The 26,074-nt window shown below is 43.9% G+C and overlaps 1 protein-coding gene across 1 annotated transcript in view; it reads left to right on the top strand.

Moving 5' to 3' along the window:
* Nucleotides 1-26,074, top strand: part of me1 (malic enzyme 1, NADP(+)-dependent, cytosolic) — a 354,758-nt gene that overhangs the window by 319,737 nt on the left and 8,947 nt on the right. The window contains exon 13 of the mRNA XM_055635901.1: nt 22,348-22,446. Coding sequence (XP_055491876.1) covers nt 22,348-22,446 — 99 coding nt within the window. The remainder of the gene's footprint in view (nt 1-22,347; nt 22,447-26,074) is intronic.

A 26,074-nucleotide genomic window follows, 5' to 3' on the forward strand; every position in this document is an offset into this window, starting at 1 on the left:
GTTGGTTTACTGCACGATCTGGAACTCTGGCTGACCTAGAGCTTTATTCCAAGCGGAATAATGGTATGTGGGAAAATTATTTCAGTCTAAAAAGCAATCTTGTTGATTATATCTGATTGATAAGTTTGTAATGTGGACCATTTGTTAATTCATTCTGGTTTCCCTATCGTGTTCTGAGTTGTTTACTATTCATGAGCATTGTTCAGAACAGATTGTGATATGTGTGATGATCAGAAGGACATTTAATAAAAAAGCTTCACGTATTAATTTTCTATTTGAAATATTGGATTTTAGTTGAAATAATTTTGATTATGTTCGTATTAAATCAAATTAAATAATGTAACCCATAAATTGCTAACTTTTTTAAGTTACATGTTAAAGTCGTTAATCTCCTCTTTTACTGCGACCGTGTACAGATATTATATATTGCAACAACTGAATTGCTTCACATAAAGCCAAGATAAGCATTGAGCTAATTCAACATAAATAATACATTGTTGTACAGTTCCACAATAAATAATTTGAACATTTCCCCTGATAATTGCAAGTAGCACATTATTTTTAAGGGCAGTGAGTTCAATATTTCCAGACCTTGAACCTGATAGAAGGGTGCCTGTATTCCCTGCCAAACAGGCAATGTGAATATTCTGAGACTGGTGGGAAAGACTTCAATTTGCTGCTCCTTCTCAAGTGATGCCTGTGTTTTTTAAATTATGTTAGCACAACATCACCTGACACTCCTCAGCAGTGAAGCAACTGGGAATACAATTAGGAAAGGATTGCCCAATTTCCATTGTCTTAGATTTGGCGTTCAACAACATTCCTATCCTTTGATTTCCCAGAGAGAAGGGGAGTACAACAGATGAAGGCATAATAACAGGGTGGACAGGGAAGAACGAAAGATCAATGCACAGAAGGATGGCCATTTGAGAATAGATTGGAACAACCCTAAGGGGTTATGTCAGTGAATACAAACGTTTAGGTTCTTAATTCTTTCCAATAATTTAGTGACAGGAGCTATAAACATCCTGATGTCATGGGATATCTTGCACGCTTGTTTGGATTGGATCTAACATCTGTAATGGAAAGGAGAAATTTGATGCTGGAACAGAATTGAGCACAAAAGGTGCACACCTGAGGGGCTGGAGATTCTATGAGATTTACCAATTTTATCTGAGGCCTAAACAAATTTGAAATTGAGTAAAATAGATTTTTCTACGAGCTGAATTAGCTGAAACAGGCATCTTGTAAGCCAAATGTGATGGTTTGGTGTGAAGTGTCCATTTTGGTGTTTGACATTTTATCATCAACAAGACTGGCTCCATAGGTCCACATGTAGAACATACAAGATACAAGATAGATTTATTCATCACATGTGTCAGATGGCACAGTGAAATGAAATTCCCATACAGCCATACAATAAAAAAAGGGACACAACACAGAGAACAGGGAATGGTTACAGGAATATGCCCTTTGGTCCACCATATCCATGCCGAATATGATGCCAAGTTAAAGCTCCTTTACGTGCACATGACCCATATCCATTTCCTCCATCTCCATGAGCCGATCTAAAAGCCTCTTAAATGCCACCATCATATTTCCCTCCGCCATCAGCCCGGGTAGGGATGCACTGAGCTAATTTGGATTTTGCTGAGCCATAAAAGCAGTGCATAACAGCTGTATACCCTGGATGGGGATCGACAGAAGGTTAGTAATTCCCATCTTCAGTAAACCGTTGAGTTCCAGTATTCATCCATTTGCAACAGCAGTGGGATTGGCACTCTGTAGGTATTTAGGCTTGTTATAGAGTAACATTTATTTTAGATAACACCATTTACCATGAGGTGGTTGCCTTTTCGTCGGTATTATTCAAAGGAGAAAGAGGAGATCATGGGGTTGTTATTTGGATAGGGGAGGAAGGATGAGATTGGAAAACAGGTACATTGCAGATTACAAGCAGGAATGGCAGGAGAGTGGCAAGGAGAGGAAGTAAGGAATAATTAGCATGACTTTAAAAAGGAAAGAAAATGCTGTGAAAATATAACATGAAAGTGAGCCTGCTAAAAGTTGCTTTAGGTTTTGTTCGTTAGAGCTTGCTGACTCTTAGTATGATTTGTAATCTTGAAGATGAATACATTTAATCAGCACTTATTGACTGAGTATTTCTGCAGATGTGCAGTTTTATTTCCCACTGAGCGTTCTTCATCACTTCATCATTTTTATTATTTTTTGTCTAGTTAAATGTAGTTGTACGTGTTTTTTTTAAATATTGTTTTTAACTGTGTATATGTGGGGGGCGGCTGGGGGAGGGGGAAACTTTAAAAAATCTCTTCCCTGCACGGGAGACCCTACCTTTTTCTTGTCGGGTCTGCGTTGTCGTTGAGGCCTAGCACCGTGGAGCAGCCTCCAACCGGAACGACCTGGGAGCTCCAGTCGCGGAGCCTGCGGATTTACCATCGTGGAGCTGGCCGGCCTCGGAGCGTGGGGAGCGGTGGTGGCTCGCTGCTGCGGCCCGACTCCGGAGCTCGGAGGCTCCAGCTCCAGCTCCAGCCGCAGGTCCGGTGGACTGTGATATCGGGAACTCGCGGGTCCGGGTGGCTCCCGCAACGCGACTTCTCCCGCTTGTGTCGCGGGGTTGGAACGACCCGCAGCGGGGCCGTACATCACCCCGCGCGGCTTTAATGGCCGCGGGACATTCCAGCGCCCACCGGGGGCTCCAACTTTGTGACTTCTGGGCCTAGAGCGGGGCCGTACATCGCCCGGCGTGGCCTTAAATGGCCGTGTGACTTACCATCGCCCGCCTGGGGCTTCGATATCGGGAGATAAATGGTGCAGGGGAGAGAAAAGACTTTGCCTTCCATCACAGTGAGGAGGAGATTCACTGTGATGGATGTTTGTGTGAATTGAATTGTTTGTATGTCTTGTAGGAATTGTCTTTGTTTGTATGTCTGTGGACACAGTTTCGTTTGAGCCTCACTGAGGTTCAAACGACATGGAATAAAATATTGTATATTGTATTGTACAGAGTTGGACTCGTGAACTGAAACCAACATCTAGTAGCTCTAGAATTCAATATTTAATGCAATATTTAATCTCCAACGTGTATTCAGTGTGATTCATTTGAGCAAAACTAATGATCAGGTCAATGTTAATGTTTCTAAATCAACAGTTAAATACATACCTTCCTGGTGGTAGTAAATTACATCCAATATAACTTTCCCTTGCAAAAGACTTGTGCAGTCTCCCTTGAAAGGATCTATATCTTTAATCTCGCCCTGCAATAGCCTGTCCCACCAGCATGTGATTGCATGCGTCTAGCGCGACCAAACGTGATGGCTTGAGGCGTACGGCCTCACGGGGCCGGTCCCACTTCTAACCGCGGAGCCCTGTGGAGTTGTGCGGGGCTGGTCCCGACATCATACTCACCAATCTACTGGGCAGGAGGCGGGCCGACTGAATTTGGACGTCTCACGGCGTCGGACGGTTACTTCTTCACGCAACGCCATGCGCTAGGCATACGCCGTCAAGACACTGGGTACGGCGTCAAGACGCTGCGTACGGCCTCAATGCGGCTGCGGGCCGATAGGCCATTGCCGCGCAGAATCTTTGGACAGTGTCAGTTTTTCGGAGCCCCGCGCGATGTCGGGACCAGCCCCACACAAGTCCATACGGCTCCAGCGATCAAAAGTGGGACCGGCCCCGCGAGACCGTACGGCTCAAGCGACCACGTTAGGTCGCGCTCGCCGCATGCTGGTGCGACAGGCCCTTTAATGAATTTACATCTCTGTCAAATTAGGTTTGTTAGTTCATAAATTCATATGATCACAGGAGCAGAATTAGGCCATTTGGCCATTTAAGCCTACTCTGCCAATCAATCATGTCTGATGTATCATTCCCTCTCGACCCCATTCTCCTGCCTTCTCCCCATAACCGCTGACACCCGTATTAATCAAGAATCTGTCAATCTCCACCTTAAAAATACCCAATGACTTGGCCTCCACAGCCGTGTGTGGCAATGAATTCCACAGATTCACCACCCTCTGACTAAAGTAATTCCTTCCCATTTCCTTTCCAAAGATATGTCCTTTTATTCTGAGGCTGTGCCCTCTGGTCCTAGACTCTATCCACTCGTGGAGACATCCTCTCTACATTCACTCTATCCGGGCCTTTCACTACTTGGTAAGTTTCAAGAGGTCTCCCCTAATCCTTCTAAACTGCAGCGATTAGAGGCCCAGTGCCATCAAACACGCATATCATTCCTGGAATCATTCTCTTAAACCAACTCTGGTTTAAGAGTCCTCTGAGAATCATAAATGGAAATGTGTTTCTTTATGTGTTTTGTGTGGGGGGTGGTGTGGGGGGGGGGTGAGGGGGAAACCGTTTTGGTCGCCTCCTCCATGGAGAGGCGACTTTTTCCATGTCGCCTCCCCCGTGGCCTAACAACGAGGATCGGGCGGCATTTCCCGGAGACGCGCCTGGGGCTTCAGCGGCTGGCGCAGCGTGGACTCTCGGCGGAGGGGGAGGGGAGCGCTCCGTTTCGCTGGCCCGCGGCAGCCGGCAGCCTGAAGCCGCGGTCTGCAGAGTTTCAGCTGGCGCGGCGTCCGCAACCTCGTGGGGGACCCGGGAGAAGAAGGAGCTTTCACCGCCGGCCCGCGGCCAACTTCTACCGCGGACCCGGCGTGGACTTGTCATCACCCCTAGAGGGGAGCTTCGACCGCCGGCCCTGCGGTCTGCGGTGTTTCTGGCTGCGGCGGGGACTTTAAATCTTCGACCGCCGGCCTGCGGGCTACACCAACCTAAAGCCGCAGTCTCCGGTGGGGAAGAGCTGATCCTGGACTGACTCTGGTCGGGGGGAAATGGAGGAGGACTGGCCAAATTTTGTGCCTTCCACCACAGTGATGAATGCTGTGGTGGATGTTTGTGTTAAATTTTTATTGTGTATTGTGTGTTCTTTATCATTGTACCGCAGCTGACAAATTCATTTCACTTGCACTTTATGTGCAATGTGACGAATAAAACTGGTTGTATTGATTGTAATGTAAAAAAAGAAATGAGTCTCCATTTATGCTCTTCGCATATAGAAACATTTTTTAAATCTGTACATGCACTCTACTAAAACCTTACTAATTCTAAAGACCAACTCCCACATGTTTTCCCAAGAGGTATCTGGTCTGTCCACATGTTTCTAATATATGTAAACCTTTACGTTTCTTATACCATCCTTAAATTTTCCCTGCACTTTCTCTGGTGCTTCAATTGTCCTTTTATAATACGGCAATCTATGTTCTGTTGCCTCACCAAAGTTCAGTGCAGGTTTGGCATAAATGCTCAACTTTTCAACTCTTTCCCAATAGAAACAAAACTCAATGGTTAATTTTTCAAGGGTTTCACTGACCCGTGACATGACATATATAGTAATCAGTGTTTTATACTCCCAAGATCCCTTTGTTCTTCTACTGCACCCATATGTGCACTGCACCTTCCAACTAACATATGACCACCTTTCTTTTCCTATTACAGTGTGCATTCTTGCATTCATCCATATTAAGTTTCCTGTGTTCAGTCAGTAAATCTTATAAAGCTATTTCATTGCAGCCCACCCCATCACAGATTGACACAACTTCCAACCCTATCCTCCAATTTAGTATTGCCTGAGCATTCACAAATTGCAGTTGTGATTCTGTGGGCAAAATTGTTGATGTAAATTGTGAACTTTGGTGGTGCTGGCATTAATCCTAGTACAACCTTCTTCTGTGAATAGCCAGCCAACTCCCAATCTAAACTAGTTGACATGAAACTGGCAAGCAATTCCTTGACTTTGGTTCCAAGTTTATTTGTAGTCATCCATCTGCACCTTATCAAATGACTTTAGAAAATTTGTATAAATGGCATTATTGCACTACCATTAACTATCACCTTAAAAGTAAAATCAAACGATCAGGTAAGCAGAATTTTCCTTTAAAATCCATAGCAACTGTTTTCATCCTACTTTTGATTTCCAGATTTCTGTTCCCTCTTTCTGTAGTTTTTCTACCACTGGAATTAAGCTGACCAGTCTATCTATTCCCAGCTGTGTAATTATCCCCTTGTTAAATATAAATGCATTTTTCTAGTATATCTCACCACTTCTTATTTAAGAGTCTAACTAGTTTAGTTTAGTTTAGAGATACAGGGCGGAAACAGGCCCTTCGGCCCACTGAGTCCCTGCTGACCAGCGATCCCCACACATTAACACTACCCTACACAAACGAGGGACAAATCTGTACGTCTATGTATTGTGGGAGGAAACAAGATCTCAGAGAAAACCCACACAGGTCACGGGTAGAGCGTACAAACTCCATACAGACAGCACCCATAGTCAGGATCGAACCCGGGTCTCTGGCGCTGTAAGGCAGTAGCTGTACTGCTACGCCATTGTGTCACCCATGCCGTCTTTTAAGAAGGGTTTCGGCCCGAAACGTTGCCTATTTCCTTCGCTCCATAGATGCTGCTGCACCCGCTGAGTTTCTCCAGCTTTTTTGACTACCTCCGTCTTTTAAAAGACAAGGGAATTTAGTTATGGACTGAGCGTTGGATGAATTGTCAGCATTGTAAAACATAAAACAAATTTGGGCTGACTCAGCCAGCATTGATATTTCTTTCATAACCTACTGTCAGTGTCATGGGATCTCTAAATTTTGTTTAGTTTGGAAAGATATGATATTATTGTATCAAGTTATATATCTGATTGGGCCAAGAGTTTATGCTTTGTAATCATAACTGTCATCACATGGGAGTTATTAATGGATAGTGCAACCTTTTCCCCTTGATATTATTCTGCTTTGTAGTGTGTTGTACTGGTTTCAATAACAAGATGTTGATTAACCAATTCATATTGTCAGAGAGATCTGACTACATTTTCTGAGTTTTGAAAGGGTGCTTTATCCACAGGGAGAGTTTCTTGGAAATGTGCGTGTATTTCCCATGATTTTGTGTCCAGTTAAAATAAATCAACGGCCATGGTCTGTAAGCCCACCTATCTTCCCTATGGAGGGAGAACACATTCACAATTTTGTCAATAGTAAGTTCCAAGTTGGAGACTGGAAACTTTCTTTTGAAAGGAGCTGCTCACAGCAGGGCTGGGTTACTGGTGAGAATGGTTCAAGTTCAGGCATTGGGTTTGTTTAAACAAGAGCTGGATTATGTCATGGGAAACTGGCTAAGTTATTCGTCTAGGATACAAAAAGCTGAAGGCATTTCCATCAAACATCTTGTGACCAGCGGTGATCTTGTGGGGCAGCGTTTTCATAAAGTGATTAATTGCTGAAGAGAATTTTCATGAGATCTTAAGAGATTTGTATGTTGAGGAAAATTAAATTGAAAAATCAAAAATCTTGGTCCAAAGACGAGATTGGCAGAAGTTAAAACGGAGCTTGGTCTTCTGCCACTGTTATTAGGACGTGCTACAGGAGTTCCTGAACATCCGAAGTTTGGCTTCAGATACAGTGCAGTGTATACTTTTGATCCATTTTAGAAAGGTTGTGGTTTGTACTTGAGGACACAGAGGAGTTTCAAAGATTTTGCCAAAATGATCTTGAGTAAGAGGAAAGATTGAAAGAACATCGGGCTCCTTCCTTTGAATCGCAGGAGAGTGAGGGAAGCTTTGGTTGAGGTGTGCAAAACTATCAAGGGCCTACTGTAGATAGAATAGATTGGAAGGATGTCTTTCAATTATCAGGAACCCGTTGACGAGAAGTCATAGATTCATAAAGTATGGAAACAGGTCCTTCGGCCCAACTTGTCCACACTAACCAACGTGCCCCATCTTCATTAGTCCCATCTGCCTGCGTTTGGCTCATATTCCTCTAAACCTGTCCTATCCATGCACTGTACCTGTTCAAGTGTCTTATAAACATTGTTATCGTACCTGCAACTACATCCTCTGGCAGCTCGTTCCATATACCTTCCGCTCTGTATAAAAAGAGTTCCCCCTCAAGTTCCTATTAAATCTATCCCCCCTCACTTTAAACATATATCCTCTGGTTCTTGATTCCCCAATTTTGGTTAAAATATTCTGTGCATTTACTCCATCTATTCCTCTTGTAATCTTATATACCTCTATTAGATCACCCCTGCACTCCAAGAAATAACGTCCTAGTCTGCTCAACGTCCCTCTATGGCTCAGGCCCTCGAGTTCTGGCAACATCCTCATAAATCTTCTCTGCACCTTTCCCTCCTTAACAACATCTTTCCTATAACAGGGTGACCTGTTATAGTCAGATTACAGTCAGGGCGAGAAGTCATAGATTTAAAGCAATTGGTATAAGCTAAGAAGAGAAATAACTTTTTTTTAAACACGATTGTCTGCCTGATTGTGTTAAAAATGCTAATGTTATCCCACTCTTTAAGAAGGGTGGCAGAGAGAAAACAGGGAATTTTACTTCGGAGTCACGTGAGTGACTACGTGAAGAACCCGTTCAGCACGCATGCGCGACATTGCGTTCACGCAGTGCAACAGCGACCAATGGGAGTACAGGCGCTCCCGTTACAAGCCTGAAGGAACGGACCGTTAAGTAAGTACTTACCTACAGGTTAAACTCGCGACTTTGCCTCTCTTTGTTGCTCCAGGGGAACTGGAGACAGCAAAGCAGCACAGAGGGAAGCGGCCCCCGTTCGACTCCAGGGAAGGAACGTCCCATCAGTAGAGGGGGGAGAGGCGGCAACGGGACCGCACTCGCTGCGGTCCACAGACACGGGTACTGCGCCGATGCCCAGTCCGCTAAACAGCTGTCTGACCAACAGCAGCGGACTGGAGGGAAATTCAAAACCGGCCAGTAACCCCTGCATCTCCCGACAAGGAGACTCGCCGCCCGAGAACCGCTGAAATGCCGCCCGAAAACGGCAGACAGCCTCTATCAGCAAAGCCAGCAACCAAACCTCGGGCTGGAGACAGATCTTGCTATCTGGCTAAGTTATCAAACCAAGCATAAGAAACTGGACGAAGTATCCAAAAACTCAGCATCAAGACGGCAGGGCCTGGAATGAGCACCACACAAAACCAGACAGCAGTGCCTCTACGCGTCCACCAGCAGGCGTCTACTTAAGAGTACTGGTGAAAACTCGGGGCCCGCATGCCAACCCTCAGTAAGCCCTTTCAGGCCAGGGTCCAGAGCGGGCCCCATGGAAAATGCGCCACCCCTAACAACACCATCTCTACAGACAAGGAACCAGAAACCGAAGAAATGAACACACCACCAAACAACAGTATGAAGATTCAGATAAGTATGGTTCCTACCATCACATAAAGGTGAAGGGTTTACGCGTCACCAGTGCTCGGGGCCGCATGCCAACCCCCAGTAAGCCCTTTCAGGCCAGGGGGGGGGGGGGGGGGGGGGAAGACAGATAAGTAAGGAATCACAGGTGAAGGGTTTGTACTAGGGGGGGGGGGGGGAAGCTATCACACTCTTGGTAGTTAGTTATATAACAAAAAATATTCAAGGGGAATAGAATTAATATCTTGCCACCAGTTCAGCTTGCACCCCAAAGGGTCTACCCTCCCACTAAGAAACATGATGGTCTAGCAACTGGGAAAGATATACCAGGGGTCATAAGAAATCTCATATGAGCTTTTGGTACCAAAAAACCCCAAGATGGTGAATGTCGCACCATCATTGATTAACCACTTGAGTATTTCACCAGGTATACCCACTTATGGAATTTGTAACTACTACCATGGATTCCAAGGATACTTTATGGTAGACATCGACTTAAAGATGCATACTATTCAGTACCCTTTTATATAAGATTTCGGATATACCACAATTTACCTGGATGGGGCAACCATGGCGAGCATTGCCACTTTTCATTCACTGCACACCTCGCATGTGTATGTGACAAATAAACTTGACTTGACTTGATTTGAGTTGACTTATTATTGAATTGACGTTTGTGTAGAACTCTATGTGTTGTGAGTCCATTTTCTTTATTTGTTAACCTTTTTCTATGGTATGCAAACGTATTATCTATTTTTGTAAAGCACTTTGGTGTCAATGTGAGTTGACTTAAAACGTGCTATATAAATAAAACTTACTTACTATTGGGCAAGCATATTGCTCAGCAGTGCACCATTTTGCATGTTCATTTATAAATTAACAACATCACAGTGGTGGCATATACCAAACCACTTGGGCGGAATAAAATCGATATTATGTGACAATTTATTTAACAATTGGTAACCGTATGTCGTCAAACATGTTTGACCATCAGTAACTTACTTATCAGGTGAGCTAAATACTGTAAACGAACATTTAAACCAAAAGTATTTGCTGAGATTACAAAGCAATATGGACACCAGATATCGATTACCTTATATTCCAATTGAATCGCCAAGTACCAATGTATGTCGCATGAAACCAACTCAAGGCAGCGGCATGGATACATTTCCACGTATTGAGGTGGGGGGGAACTAATCTCTATGTTCTCCCCTTCTTTCTACGCATATCCACTAGGGAACATACCTGGGAAGAAACTGCTCAAACTCAGGAACTACACATTCAACTACAACAAAACCTGTACTGGAGTTCCTGGCAGGCCTTCACCACAATGAAGGACTCAGCTACTGCGCCATCAATATAGCCAGAAGTACTCTGTCAGCCTACTCAACTCAGGCACCACGACAACAGGGCAAGGGTACCACCCACTGGTGATCAAATTCAGGAGAGGTATATTCAATTCCCATTCCCCAGAACTAGGTACACCCAAATTGGGAAGTCAGTGAGGTCCTGACGTACCTTAGGGGATGATCACCAGCCAGGTCCCTCACCCTGGAACAGCCTACCCTGAAGATGGATATGCTGACGGCCTTACCTCAGCACAAAGACCAAGTTCTTCCATCTACTGCGATTGGACAACATGGTGATAACACCAGATAGTGTCACATTTTCCATTCAGGGGCTGGTCAAACAGAGCAGACCAGGAACATCAGGTCCAGTCATGGAATTCCGGGCATAGCCACCTGAACCAAGGTTATGTGTCATGACCCACTTAATGAACTACATTGACACAATAAGAAATACCCGAGGGAGAGGAAAAAGTCTTGTGGGTCAGTCACAAGAAACTTCATGGTCGGGTGACGAGCTAAACTACCTCTAGTGGCTCAAGCAGGTACTGGGAGTTGCTGAAGTAAATACTAACGTGTATACATCTTATTCCACCATGGCAGCTTCCACGTCAGTGACTAAGAGGATGGACATGCCTATGGACCACATCCAGGCTACAGCGGGGTGGTCTAGGGAGGATACGTTCCAAACTTTGTAACACGCCGCTGGCAGAACCTGTATCGGTTGCAGAAATAACATTAGAATCTGCAAATATATAATTTAAGCCCGGGGGAGCATTTGTCTTGTTATTGTTGAAAACACCATTTTTGTTTTACAAACAGATTCATGGTTGATTACGATAACATACTTCCTCCCTCGAATGACTTCGGCAGTGAGTGAAGTATGAACTGTTACACGGTTTGAAATCACAGAGCTTTAAAATCTTCACGTAGTCACTCACGTGACTCCGAAGTAAAATGGTAAGATTAAACGAGAACTTACCAGTTTGAAGTTTGATCTGTATTTTATGAGGAGTTACGATGAGGGATTACGTGCCCTCCGCTCCCACCCTCAATAATAGAGATCAAACTGGTAACTAAGCTCTCCTTTTCTTTACTATATTTATTTCAATTACTGTGTCTTTCTGTGATTCCACACCGCTGCTTTGAAGTATGTCGCGCATGCGTGCTGGACGGGTTCTTCACGTAATCCCTCATCGTAACTCCTCATAAAATACAGATCAAACTTCAAACTGGTAAGTTCTCGTTTAATCTTACTATTATAGACCAGTTAACCTGACATCGGTGGTGGTGAAGACGCTGGAGTCAATAATAAAAGATGAAATAGCTGCACATTTGGATAGCAGTAGAAGGATCGGTCCGAGTCAGCATGGATTTACAAAAGGGAAATCATGCTTGACTAATCTGGAATTTTTTGAGAATGTTACCAGGATAATGGACAAGGGAGAGCCAGTGGATGTGGTATATCTGGACTTTCAGAAAGCATTTAATAAGGTCCCACATAGGAGATTAGTGGGCAAAATTAGAGCACATGGTATTGGGGGTAGAGTGCTGACATGGATAGAGAAGTGGTTGGCAGAGAGGAAATAAAGGGAAGGAATTAACGCGGCCCTTTCAGAATGGCAGGCAGTGACTAGTGGGGTACCGCAAGGCTCGGTGCTGGGACCGCAGCTATTTACAACATATATTATTGATTTGGATGAAGGGAATAAAAGTATACATTAGCAAATTTGCAGATGACACAAAGCTGGGTGGCAGTGTGAACTGTGAGGAGGATGCTATGAGGATGCAGGGTGACTTGGACAGGTTGGGTGAGTGGGCCGATGCATAGCAGATGCAGTTTGATGTGGATAAATGTGAGGTAGATGTGAGTTGGTTGCAAAAACAGGAAGGCAGATTATTATCTAAATGGTGCCAAGTTGGGAACAGGTGAAGTACAACAGGATCTGGGAGTCTTGGTTCATCAGTCACTAAAAATAGGCATGCAGGTACAGCAGGCAGTGAAGAAAGTGAATGGCATGTTGACCTTCATTTCACGAGGAGTTGAGTATAGGAGCAAAGAGGTCCTCCTGCAGTTGTACAGGGCTCTAGTGAGACCAGGGTCGGATTTAGATGAAGAGAGGCCCTAAGCTATTTCACTTGTGAGCCCCCCCCCTCCCAATCCCCCACCCCCACGACTAGAGGACCATGACTACCTGACAGTGACAGTGTGACACTTTTAGATCCTACTGTATGTTGTCATTAAACAGTTGGTTTTAAAATACATATTGGATTCACCGCGGAGCGGGCGATGCCTTACCTGGATCGCTGTTTGAAGCTCTGGAGTGTTGGGCCTGCGGCAGGTAAGGGGGTTGGGGCCAGAGGAAGGCAGGTGAGTGGACTGAGGCCAAGGCGATGTCTGGTCGGGGGGTGGTGGGTGGTCAAGGGGTAGGGGAGGTATGAGGACTGTAGTGTGGGTGGGGAAGAGCTGGGGTCACATGGTTTGAGGGGAATGGGGAAGACCCAATGGACCAGCCTCTGAGGTTACCAGGGTTGGGGGGACTGGCACTAGGACCCAGCGCAGTCAAACCCAGGGGAGTGGGAATCTGCAGTGTGGAAACTTCAGGCCCGGTGCTGAGTCCAGGCTGCATGTAAGGCGATGGCTGGGGGCTGCTGGAAGGCAGTGGAGTGGCCATGGTCAGCGAGCAAAGAGTAGGAGGTCCTGGTGGGCGGATGGTCGGTGAGGCAGCAAGGTGAGTATGACCCCTAGATCTCGAGGCCCTAAGCTTAAGCTTGTCTAGCTTATACGTAAATCCGGCCCTGAGTGAGACCACACCTGGAGTCTTGTGTGCAGTTTTGGTCTCCAAACTTGAGGAAGGACATTCTTATAGTCTAAAGAAGGGTTTTGGCCCAAAACTTTGCCCATTTCTTTCGCTCCATAGATGCTGTCTCACCCGCTGAATTTCTCCAGCATTTTTGTCTACCTTTAAGGAAGGACATTCTTGTTATTGAGGGAATGCAGCGTAGGTTCTCGAGGTTAATTCCCGGGATGGCGGGACTGTCATATGTTGATAGATTGGAGCGGCTGGGCTTGTATACTCTGGAATTTAGAAGGATGAGAGGGAATCTTATTGAAACATATAAGATTATTAAGGGTTTGGACACACTAGAGGCAGGAAATATGTTCCCAATGTTGGGGGAGTCCAGAACCAGGGGCCATAGTTTAAGAATAAGTGTTAAGCCATTTAGAACGGAGATGAGGAAATACTTTTTCACACAGAGAGTTGTGAGTGTGTGGAATTCTCTGCCTCAGAGGGCAGTGGAGGCGGGTTCTCTGGATACTTTCAAGAGAGAGTTAGATAGAGCTCTTAAGGATAGTGGAGTTAAGCGATATGGAGAGAAGGCAGGAACGGGGTACTGATTGTGGATGATCAGCCATGCTCACATTGAATGGAGGTGCTGGCTCGGAGGGCCGAATGACCTACTCCTGCACCTATAGTCTATTGTCTGTTGATGGGGAGCTGGATAGTCTTCCTGAAAGTGGTCGAGGCTGAATTTGTCATTTTATTTAAAAATACAATCGGATTATTTCATTATGATAATTTTATGTGATAGCGGTATGCAAAGGCAAACTCTGGAGAGATTCTTCAGTATATGAAAATGTGGACAAATTTCTAGTTATTAGGCCGATATTACCTGTTCTTAAACCATGAAATGAAAGTAATTTGCCCATAGACATAAGGGATATTTGAGATGGCATCCAGTTGAGCATCATGTCTGTATAGAGTAATGGTGACAGCTCGGATGAAGTAATAGTCCTTACCACACCTTTCAAGATTTCTTCCTAGAACATTGAACAGTGCAGCACAAGGCCAGGCCTTTAAGCCCACAATATCTCTGCTGAACATGGTGCTAAGATCATCACTTATCTACCTGCACAAAACCCATATCCCTCTAAGCCCTGCATTCCCATATATCTATCCAGAAGTCTTCTAAATCCCAGGGGTGATGGTTGAATAAAAACATTAGTGGGATTTAGAAAACTTCTGGATAGGTATATGGATATGCAGGGAATGGAGGGATACAGTTTAGAAGGAACTGCAGATGGTGGTTTAATCCGAAGATAGACACAAAAAGCTGGGGACAGGCAGCATCTCTGGAGAGAAGGAATATGGGTTTTGTGTGTGGGGCTGTTTTTTTAAGGAGAGGAGGGTGAGTGCCTGTAAAAAATCTGCCCCACTATCTTTAAACATTGCCCCTCTCGCCTTAAAGCTATATCCTCTAATATCTGATTTTTCCATCCTGGGATAAAAATTGGATTGTGTGGATATTTCCCATGATTTTCTATCCTGTTAAATAAATCAACAATAATTGTGTGGTAATCTCACCTGCATTTGCTAGGGAAAATTCTCCATGCGAGGAGGATGCATTCACAATTTTGGCCTCAGTAAGTTCCAATTTCGAGACAAGAATCTCTATTTAACTGTTTTATGACTTCTTATCCAGTGTGGCATAGTATCTGAAAGTGAGAGCTGGTATTTTATCGTGCTGAATATGTTGGAGCCTGCTCCTTTCCTAACCCACCAACAGATGGCAGTGTTCCTAATCTGCACAAATAATGATCCTCATTTAGAATTGATGAGTGCGAGCTTTGCTGCTTATGTTGCACAGAGCAGGCAAAGGAACAAAAGAGACAAACAATAATGAGCTAATTTGAGGTATTTAGTGAATCAAAGCAAGCATTATTGTGTAATTTCTCATCACTGTGTGCAGCATTTTTAAATGTATTTCTCATTCAGTCTTGGTTGTAAGTTTAATATGATATTTTTTTCAATTGCTGTAATTATCTTACATTGACATGGAAATGGTCAATTTAATTAATCCCATGCCCTCTTCTCCACTTCCCTGTATATCTGCACTTGATCTCTCTTACATAGACCCACCAATCTCCCCTTTTATTCTTTTTAATATTAGGGTAATTTTATAACAGGGAACCTAATAAAATAGTGTGTTTGGACTCAAACATGTCCCTCTAAATTATTCCTGTCATTTTTCTTTAACTGTCGTAGAGAGTTGATATACAGCATGTTCAAACGAAGACACAAAGTGCTGGAGTATTACTCAGCTGGTCAGGCAGCATTTCCCTAGAACATGGAAAGTCAACATTTCAGGCTGGGTCCCTTCTTCAGACTCCCGTCACAAAATGTCATCTATCCGTGTTCTCCAGAGATGCTGGTTGACCTGCTGAGTTACTCCAGCACTTTGTGTCTTTTTTGGAAACCAGCATCTGCAGTTTCTTATGTCTATATATTCAAGGGATTCTGTTTCCAATGCAATTGCTGATTGAAACAAAGCACTGGTGTGAGCTAATGTCATCGCAGAGAAGTTTGTCTCAAAAGCTTGAGGGCAAAGTAAATAAAATAAATTCTATTAAAAACAAAGTGCTGGACAACTTCTGTAAAGAGGTAAATCGGGTTAATGTTTCAGGTTAATGAATTGTTACTGAGAACTATGAACATAGGGGACAAAAGCAAGTTCAGTTTAGTATATTGTCACATGTGTGTGCTAACAAGTCAGCAGAAAGACAATGCATGATTACAATTGATCCATTTACAGAGTATAGAAACATGATAAGGGAATAACATTTAGTGCAAGGTAAAGCCAGCAAATTCCGATCAAGGATAGTCTGAGGGTCACCAAAGAGGTAGATAGTAGTTCAGCACTGTTCTCTGGTTGTGGTAGGATGATTCAGTTATTGCAGAAACAGGGAAGAAAAAAGAATTGGGATGTGAAATATATATTTAATGACAAAATAAAAAGGGATGATGAGAGATGGTTTAATGCTAGTAAAATTATGAGTCAAGTGTAACATTTGAGCAATCTGCTAGAAATGCTTATGAGCTAAGGCAGCATGCGCTGAAAGAGAGAAGCTGAGTTAAGGTTTGTTGTCGATGACTGTTCATCAGAACTGTGAAATATTTGAAAGCAAGCACGTGCAGGAAAGAAGGAACAAAGAGAACAAAATAAATATTTGTGTTAGTGTGGAGACCAAGTAAGACTGAAGGAAGAAATGTGTGAAAGGGTGGTAAAGGTAAACAAATGATCTGTTTGGAAGAGCTGTAAATCGAAATGAATACGTGCACAAAATAAAGAAAGCAATGCAGGAACTGTGAGATACGGGATAGACTGGTTGCCTGAATTTTTTTTATAGAAGAGTACGCTGGAAATGTCATAAGTTCATAAGTTCTACGAGCAGAATTAGGCCATTCGGCCCATCAAGTCTACTATGCCATTCAATATGGCTGACCTATCTTTCCCTCATAACCCCATTCTCCTGCCCTCTCTCCACAACCCCTGGCATCCGTACTGATCAAGAATCTGTCAATCTTAAAAATACCCATTGACTTGGCTTCCGCAACCTTGAATTCAGCCGAATTTATCAATGACTTTCACAGATTCGCCACCCTCTGACTAAAGAAATTCCCCCTCATCTCCTTTCTAAAGGTTCATCCTTTCATTCTGAGGCTATGGCCTCTGGTCCCAGACTCTCCATCAGGTCAGGCAGGCAACCTGCGCTGGGGAGGGAAAAACATTGCAGCTTGATCACCTTAGAAACTTTGTCTCCCACTTTGCTCTATCTATTGTACTTGAGTTTGACTTGATTGTATTTATGAGTAGTATCATCGTATCTATTTGGCTAGTATGCAAATCAAAGCTTTTCCCTATTCAAATCTAAATGCAGAATGATCTGCTGTTCCTGAAAGCATTTGGATCTCACCTGCCCTTTTGTTCATTATTTTATTCCAAAATATTTTGAGTTTATATTGCTGATGACTAGGGTGTTGTTTTCCACAAATGTGCTGCAGGCCTTCGTAACAGTCTTTAGATAATAGTGGATTATGCTGCTGCGCGGTATCTTAGCAATTATTAAGAAGGAAGTACAGCTGCTTGTTTTATACACATATACTCTTTATTTCTTTTAACCTTGTCCAGCCATGTCCTATTTCATATTAGTCCATTCTTAAAATGTAAAAGTTGTTACATTTATCCTTCATCACTACTGTCTGAGTAAACTCAACTGGGCAGTAATAAATAAAACATTTTTCATTCCCTTTATCCAAGTTAACTTAAACTGGCATTTCCTCTAATTATTAAACAGTGCAGTTTATTATGTTTTGGTTACAATTGCACATTGTTTAGTTTGTGGTGATTGGCAGTATTTCTCAGGTGGATTGGGGAAACTAGTGCAGAAATATTTTTATTAATGTCATTTTGGCAATGAGTACAAAATTATCCATCAACTCACCACAGCGGCGCAGCGGTAGAGTTGCTGCCTTACAGCGCTTGCAGTGCCAGAGATCCGTTTTCGATCCCGACAACAGGTGCTGTCTGTACTGAGTTTGCATGTTCTACCCATGACCTGAATGGGTTTTCTCTGAGATCTTCGGTTTCCTCCCACACTCCAAAGATAGACAATAGGTGCAGGATTAGTCCCTTTGAGCCAGCACCGCCATTCACTGTTATCATGGCTGATCATCCACAGTCCACAGGTTTGTACGTTAGTTGGTTTGGTGTAAATGTAAATTGTCCCTAATCTGTGTAGGATAGTATTAATATGCGGGGATCACTGGTCGGTGCGGACCCGAAGGGCCTGTTTCCGCTCTGTATCTCTAAAACAAAAAAAAATAAAACTCGAAACAAAAGCAGAAATTGTTGAAAATACTCAGCAGGTCAGACAGCAACTTTGGGGATTGACACAGTTAACATGACATGTTGATGATTGTTCCTTTGCATTGACCTCCCCCCCCCCCCCCCCCCCCCCCCCCCCCCACCCCCCCCCCCCCCACTGCAAATGAACATTGACCCCCTCTCTCTTACCTTGTTCTCAGTTTGCTTGCACTTCTGCTTCTAGCACCAAGCTATCAACCTGATGCTGCCCCTGGCCTGCCCTTCCACATTCCTCTCTGAACCAGAGTTTATCCCTAACTTGATATGAATGGTAGAGGTAGGGATATGCCAGGCCGTGAAGTCAGATTGTGATGATGTAGATTGTTTCTGCTGCTGTGGTGGTGGTGGTACACAGTGTCTTGTGCCTGCCCTGTTTTGACTTGCCAGATCTATTGTGACTCCATGAAAAATCCAAACAATAAATTACGGAAACTGGAAATCTGCAACAAAACGAGAAAATGCTGGATAAACTCTGCAGGTCAGGCAGCATCTGGAAACATAAACAGTCTATATTTCATGTCTGTGAGCCCTCATTGTGGAACTGTGCTGTATGACTGGTTCTAAATCAAGGACAAATAGGTTTAGTTTAGTTTAGTTTAGTTTAGAGGAATAGCGCGGAAACAGGCCTTTCGGCCCACCACGTCCGATCCGACCATTGACCCCCCCACAAATAACACTATCCTACTATTTACACCAAGCCAATTAACCTATAAACCCACATGGTCATGGAGAGAACACACAAACTCTGTCAGACAGCACCAGTCGTCGGGATCAAATCCGGGTCTCTGTCGCTGCAAGCTCTGTAAGGCTTCCGGGTCACTAATGCTATGTCCTTGGGGAAGTACAAACTTGCAAAATAACTATTCATCATGGTGGATAATCTTCCAGCATGACAGATTTAATTTTTTTTTTACTGAAGTGGTAATAAGTTAATTTTCCTCAGTAAATACTTTAAACTTTCTTCAACATTGATTTAGATTGAAAATATCTGTTCTGGTTTTCAGTGGGCATTTTAAAAAGCATTAAACAAGGCAAGCAATCTTTTACTGTTGGGAGAAGTGGAGAAATCTTGGTATAAATTCTTACAATCTATACAAATAGACTTTAGAATGGTCTGGATCTGACATCTTGCGTAGACATGTCCTTCAGAGATGTTGCTTGACCTGCTGAATTACTCCAGCACATTGTTTTGTTCAAGGTCCAGCATCTGCAGTTCCATGTTTCTCTAGTTAAGGAGGCTCATGAGCAAACAGGTATCAATTATGTGAATCCTCTGTAGAATCACAACTCAATAATTCTCCATGTTAATGCAATTTGAGATATTTCTGATAATAGTTGCACTGTCTTACCCCACTTCTAATACATGAATCCTGACAGCAATCGAAAGTCTTGCATCTGAATTGCTGATCATTGATTATGCTCAGCATCAATGGAAATCAGTTCATGTCAGAGGAGCAGAATTAGGCCTTTCAGACCATCAAATCTACTCCACCATTCATATCATGGCTGATATATCTTTCCCTGTCAACACCATTCTCCTGCCTTCTTCCCAAAACCCTTGATACCTTTACCAATCAAATATCCATGTAAGGTAATGGGAGCAGAAGTAGGCCATTCAGCCATCAATTTATTTAAATGGAGCAGAACGCAGAAGGTAGAGAACGAAGCAGCAAATACAAATGTCTTGTGCTTTTGAGGGAATCGCAGTAGCTGGAATCCATTTGTTGAGAATGCCTCTGGTGTGCTCTGGATCAGGGTCGTGCGGTCAGGGGAGGCAGAGCCTCACCTGTCATACTCCCAATGAAAATAGCTGTTAAGAAAAGTAAAGAAAAATAATGATAAAATAAATTAAATATAAAGATCTTCCCTCTGACCTGTTATAAATATCATTTCTATATGAATCTAATCATTTTTTATAGTAAAATTGCTAAATTTGCGCAGCTCCACTAAATACAGGGAGAGATGAGCTGTGAGGCAGCGATGAGCTGATTCTCCCTTCCGATTGCACAACCCCTCAAAAAATGCATGGAGCGCGGGCAATAAGCGTGTGCCTGTTGCTATCTCTATGTATGTCACCAATGTAATGTTTGTAAACCCCTTCATTACATGTCTTCACCTTGCATAGTCCAGGTAACCCATTTCACATATAAAGATATTAAATTTAGGCATGCTGGTCTCATCATAAATCTGCAATGAAAAAGCACCAGGGGAGGCAGCGATCACATCTGCCTCACAAGGGAGCGTGTGTCTTTAGCCAGTGGAGGAAGAGTAAGCATCAATTACGTAGGCTCAGCCCATGTAATTGACGCTACCTCACTCTCCCTCCACGTTAGCTAGCTTCAGCAGCGGCGGCGCAGCACTGGATTCCACCGCTGGCGGCGCTGGCTTTCCAGCCGCGGGCAGCACTGAATGGTAGGTTGATTTGTTGATTTGTAGCGGTCGATTCGGAGTGTCTGGGCCGTGGAGAGCTCCCAATTGGGCCCCGCGCTGGAGTAATGTACTCGCGGCTTGGGTAAATCTACCCCAGGTGGAGGGGGGGAGAGAGAGAGTGGTGGAGGGGGAAGCAAGGGGTAGACGGGGAGGGGGATGTGAGGGGGAATGGAGAAAGGGGACTGGGGGAGGTTTCTTACAGTCCCAGGGCAGCGCTCCCGCCCCTCTAGTCTCCGTGCTTCATGCACACAGCCCCTGCTCCACCCTTCTCTCTCCCCGGGGAGACGCGGTGAACAATACAGGGAGGGCCGGGCTGGGGTTTGGAGCAACGTTTACAAACCTCGGCCTCAGCTCACACGAGTTCTCCCGGACCCTGGCTTCCGCTCCCACCGCTGACCCTCTCCCTCCCTTGTCCTCTTCCCTTCCCTCCCTTCCCTTCCGTTCCTCTCTCTCTTTTCCTTCCCTCCTTCCTCTCTCTCTTTTCCCCTCCCTCCTTCCTCTCTTTTCGCTCCCTCCTTCCTCTCTCCCACACCTTCTAAGGCCAGCCCTGCAGGGCAACGCTCCCGCCCCTCCAGTCGCCGTGCTTCACGCACACAGCCCCGGCTCCACCTCTCTCTCTCCCCGGGGAGATGAGGTGATCAACACAGGGAGGGCCGGGCCACTGATACTAGCCAGTGCCTCCCCAGCCATTGACCTCACCACACATCACTGATCTGTATGCCATTAAGCATGGGAATATCACATTTTCTGAATTAGGGATTGCAAATCTCATGTAAAGTTAGTTTGATTTTGTTGACTCAGAAGTGATTTTGCTATTCGGGTTCAATATACTGCTTTAGTTAGGTCAGGTTTGTTGATCATGAAAATTGGACCTCTTTATTGAAAATTACATATTTTGCAAATGGCATCCAACTTTCCACACTTTGCTTGGCACAGAAAACAAACTTTATAACATAAGACATTGTCCATCAAACTGGAAAACAACCACACTGAATTCATGTAGCTTCTACTGCGGAAAAATAATTCTCACAGACTATTGATATTGTCAGAAATTTCTCGGCAATAGAGCATGAAAGTGCATGAATTTGCCGATTTCACTTAATCTCTTACCAATTTTTTACATTAATCTCTTACCAACAGTTTGTCCAAGACTCATCCTCTTACTGCTTTACAGATCGCTTACCTTCCTAGGGCTTGGTTACGCCCTACATTTGGGATTGGGGAATGGTGGCCCATCAGTGTTCAGGGCAAGAGAACTGGAACCAACCAGATCAGTGACCAGGGGTGCTTTGCGGGCAGGAGTGGAGGTTGAACTAGTGGAGTGGAGCTTGTGATATCGTTGCAGCTCAAGAACAATCCCAGGGATGTTGTTTGGCACAAGCTAATTTGGCACAGTAATGGTTGAATGTGCGGGGCAAACATCATAACTTGCAGAGGGTGAAGTCACAAATGATCATTGTGCTCAGCTGCTTGCTTGTAACTTGATGTTCAGTTTAAAATTACATATTAAATCCATTTAAATTAATTCCTGTAATCCACATTGGGATGAATCTTTTATATTAATATGTTACTGAAAGCTGGATCTTACGTGTGTTTTTGCTCTTGTTTTGCAGGCATTAGCTGAGCAAGTTCTTGAGAAACATTTGGCTGAAGGACGTTTATATCCCCCGCTTAGTAACATCCAAGCTGTTTCCTCAACTATGGCAGTGAAGGTAATAAAATCTCCTTTTAAGCCATAACGTTTAAGAGGATAGGTACATGGATAGGTTAGGTTTAGAGGGATGGTGGCCAAGTGTAGGCAGGTGGGACTAGTGTAGATGGGGCATGTTGGTCGATGTGTGCAATGTGGGCCGATGGACCTGTTTCCATCGGCCCACTATGACTGAATTTGTTATTATCTGAAACTTTAAAGTCTGACCACAATCGATTTTCCTTCTCATAAATAGAATTTAAAGAAATCCATAACAAAGATATTGTTAGAAAAAATATCTTCTCTATTTGCCTCTATTTTTATCCAGTGTTGCAGTGGGCAAATTATGATTTAGATGCTGAAAATGTCTGAAAGATTTCTTTAAGTGGCCAATTACTGTTGGAGGGTACAAGGTACAAATGACCGAGGGAATAATGAGGCTGATGAGCAAGAGAGGAGAGAGGGGTTTTACGTAGAATAAAAGAGACGAGTGTGAGGCATTTTATATGTCAAAAATGGAACAAAAGGGTAGTAGTAGAATTGATACAGAATAGATTGAGGGATAATATTTGGGTGGTGCAGTGGTAGTTGCTGACTTACAGCGCCAGTGAACCGGATTCCATCCCGACTATGGGTGCTGTCTGTACAGAGTTTGTACATTCTTCCTTTGTGGGTTTTCGCTGGGTGCTCCGGTTTCCTCCTACACTCCAAAGATGTACAGGTTTGGATGTTAATTGGCTTTGATAAATTGTCCGTCATGTATAGGATAGCACTAGTGTACGGGGTTCGTTTGTCGGTACATTCGTTGAGCTGAAGGGCCTGTTTCTGCACCGTATCTATAAACTAAACTAAAATAATGAACTGACTTTGGAGGAAGATATTTTTCCCATCAAAACTGATGATCCCTAGAGCTCAGTATTGCGACCATTTCTGTTTTAATGTACATTAATTATTATAAATTTGTTTGCACTGGGTACCATTTCCAGCAATGCAGATGGCACAAAAATGCACAAGTACAAAGAAAACAGAGATAGTGAATAATGGGTCACTTTCACGGAAGTTACATGTTTTTTCAACTTTTTTTTCAACTGGCTTTTTTTGACGCTTATCAGATGATGTGGCTGCATGTTAAAAAATATCAAGATACAGATGATGTTCTGGGAATACCGTGCAAAGGTTGCCTGTAAATGGTTAATAGTACCATGAGTTCAGTGCTTTATATAGAGCAGAGGATTTGTGTTTAAAATTTGAAGGATAAATAACTAGAAGGCACAAACGTAAGCAGGATTTTTTAAACAATTAGTTACGATGATGCACTGCCTGATAGGTACTAAAAAATCGGTTAAATTATGAGGCATAAATAATCAGTGTTTTTTCCAGTGTTGAAACATGAAATGCTACAGAACATAGGATGAAGGTGAGGGTGGGGAAAGTTGAATGGAATTAAAGCAGGCACATGACCTGACATGGAGAGATGTGGATCACGTGTAGGCAGATGGGATTAGTTTAATTTGGCCACGTGCTGCATAGAGCCTATTATGTGCTGTACTGTTCTATGTTCTAATAGATCCAATGGCTGTGTTCCAAAAGGAAGTGAGTAGATAATTAAAGGAGAGAAAAGCTAAAGGTGTGGGATAACAACAGGGGAAAGTGGGAAAGAGCTGACAGTCTCTACCGAATACGCTGTGCTGTCCTAATCCTCTTCTATCAATGATTAAGCAGATTAATAAGAGAGCTTGTGGAACCAGTGGAAGGAGGGATGAAATCTGTTTTGCTGGTGATGGTAAAACAGTTATCTGACCTATTTTAGTGTGTGACCGAGCGTTAAATGAGGCAGCAGGGAGTCATGGGGTGGCGCTGTGGGCGGCAGTCTCGCCAGCAATCTGTGCGTCCTTTCACCCTTTTTGTTATTTTTAGTTTGTTTAAAAGTATGTTCCTGGAGGTTTCTTAGCCTTTTGTTTTATGTGGGGGAGGTGGGGAGGGGAAGGGGGAAACCATTTCCCAGTCACTTCCTGGTCGAGGATGCTTCTTTTCTCCGAGTCGCATCTTCGCCCCCCCTTCGCAGCCTACCAGCTGGATTGGCGCGGCCTTTCCTGCCGGTGACCGGGCAGAGCTTCAGCAGCGGAGCAGCACTGAATTCGATCGCGGAGCGGGCGATGCCTTACTGGGGATCGCCTTGTGGAGCCCTGGAGTGTTGGGCCAGTTGACGTGGAGCTGTGGTTTGCGGAGCTTCCAACCATGGGTGGTGCTGACTTTAACATCGCGGAGTCCTGGGATCCTTTGCCTGGGATCGCCAGTGTTGGAGCTCCGTCCAGCCCGGCTTGTGGACTTCGGGTGCCGCTGTCTCCGGTAGGAAACTCCAAGCCACTGAGAGGGTTCTTCCGTCCCGATGTCGGATTTCCATCATTGCGATGTGAGGGCCTGAACATCGGGCTGCCCATAGCGGTGACTGCGGAGGGTTCAAGGCCCCGACCACGGGTGAACAAAGAGGAAGATGACTGAACTTTATTTCCTTCCCTCACAGTGGGGACGTTGATTCTCCTGTGTGGGGTTGTTTATGTTAAACTCTATCGTGTATTGTGTTCTTTTTATTGTATGGCTGTATGGTAACTCAAATCTCACTGTGCCAATAGGTACATGTGACAATAAATGTAACGTGAACTTGATGTTTGAAGAAGGGTCTTGACCCGAAACATCACCCATTCCTCTCTCCAGAGATGCTGCCTGTCCCACTGAGTTACTCCAGCACTTTGTGTCTATCTTTGGTTTAAACCAACATCTGCAGTTCCTTCTTACACACTGGATGATATTAATGTTGTGTTCAACGTGATAACTGATTTCAAGACAGTTTGGGTTAGGATCCTTGTTCAGACTGATCTAGGTGACGTTTTGGGTCGTGACCCTATTAGGTTGATCAAGAGTCAAGTGTGTTTTATTGCCATTTATCCTGAAACGGAACAACAAGAATCTTACTTGCAGCAACAGCTCTTCCTTTCTGATTGATGCCCTTTCATCAGAACTAATGAAAGGTCCGTGACTTGAAACACTGCCTCTTAAGTGAGAAAAAATAATCAATGTTTCTTGATGAGTATCTCCAGCTTTTCCTGTTTTTATTTAACAAGAGGGGAAGTCTGGCATAAAGAATGGAGACAAGTGGAGGGTCCATAGTTCCTAAAACAGTGAATCGATGATGGGTTCCAGGAAAATAGAATTAGAATGTTACCCTGCTCAAAAGAATCTTGTGCCACGATGGAATAACCATGGAAAGTACAAATGATGAGTGAGGTATGAGACATTTCAGGTTTGAGTTATTTTTTAAAGTAGTCTGTTCTTCATAGACGTTTCAGAAGCAACAGGCAGAACAGGTTTTCTTGTGGGCTTTCCACTGGCACAAGTGAGTGTATTCAAAAATAATACAGTGAGCATTTTATCAAATAATTTCAATCTAAAGGAATTTGAAAGGTTTCCTTGTAAGTAGAAATACTGACAGTCAAAGATGGCAAGTAGAGTCGTAGAGTGATAGTGTGGAAACAGGCCCTTCGGTTCAACTCGCCCACATCAGCCAACAATGTCCCAGCTACGCTAGTCCCACTTGCCTGCGCTTGGTCCATATCCCTCCAAACCTGTCCTATCCATGTACTTGTCTAACT

This window comes from Leucoraja erinacea, chromosome 5 (assembly GCF_028641065.1).
Source record: "Leucoraja erinacea ecotype New England chromosome 5, Leri_hhj_1, whole genome shotgun sequence".
NCBI classification, from domain to species: Eukaryota; Metazoa; Chordata; class Chondrichthyes; order Rajiformes; family Rajidae; genus Leucoraja; species Leucoraja erinaceus.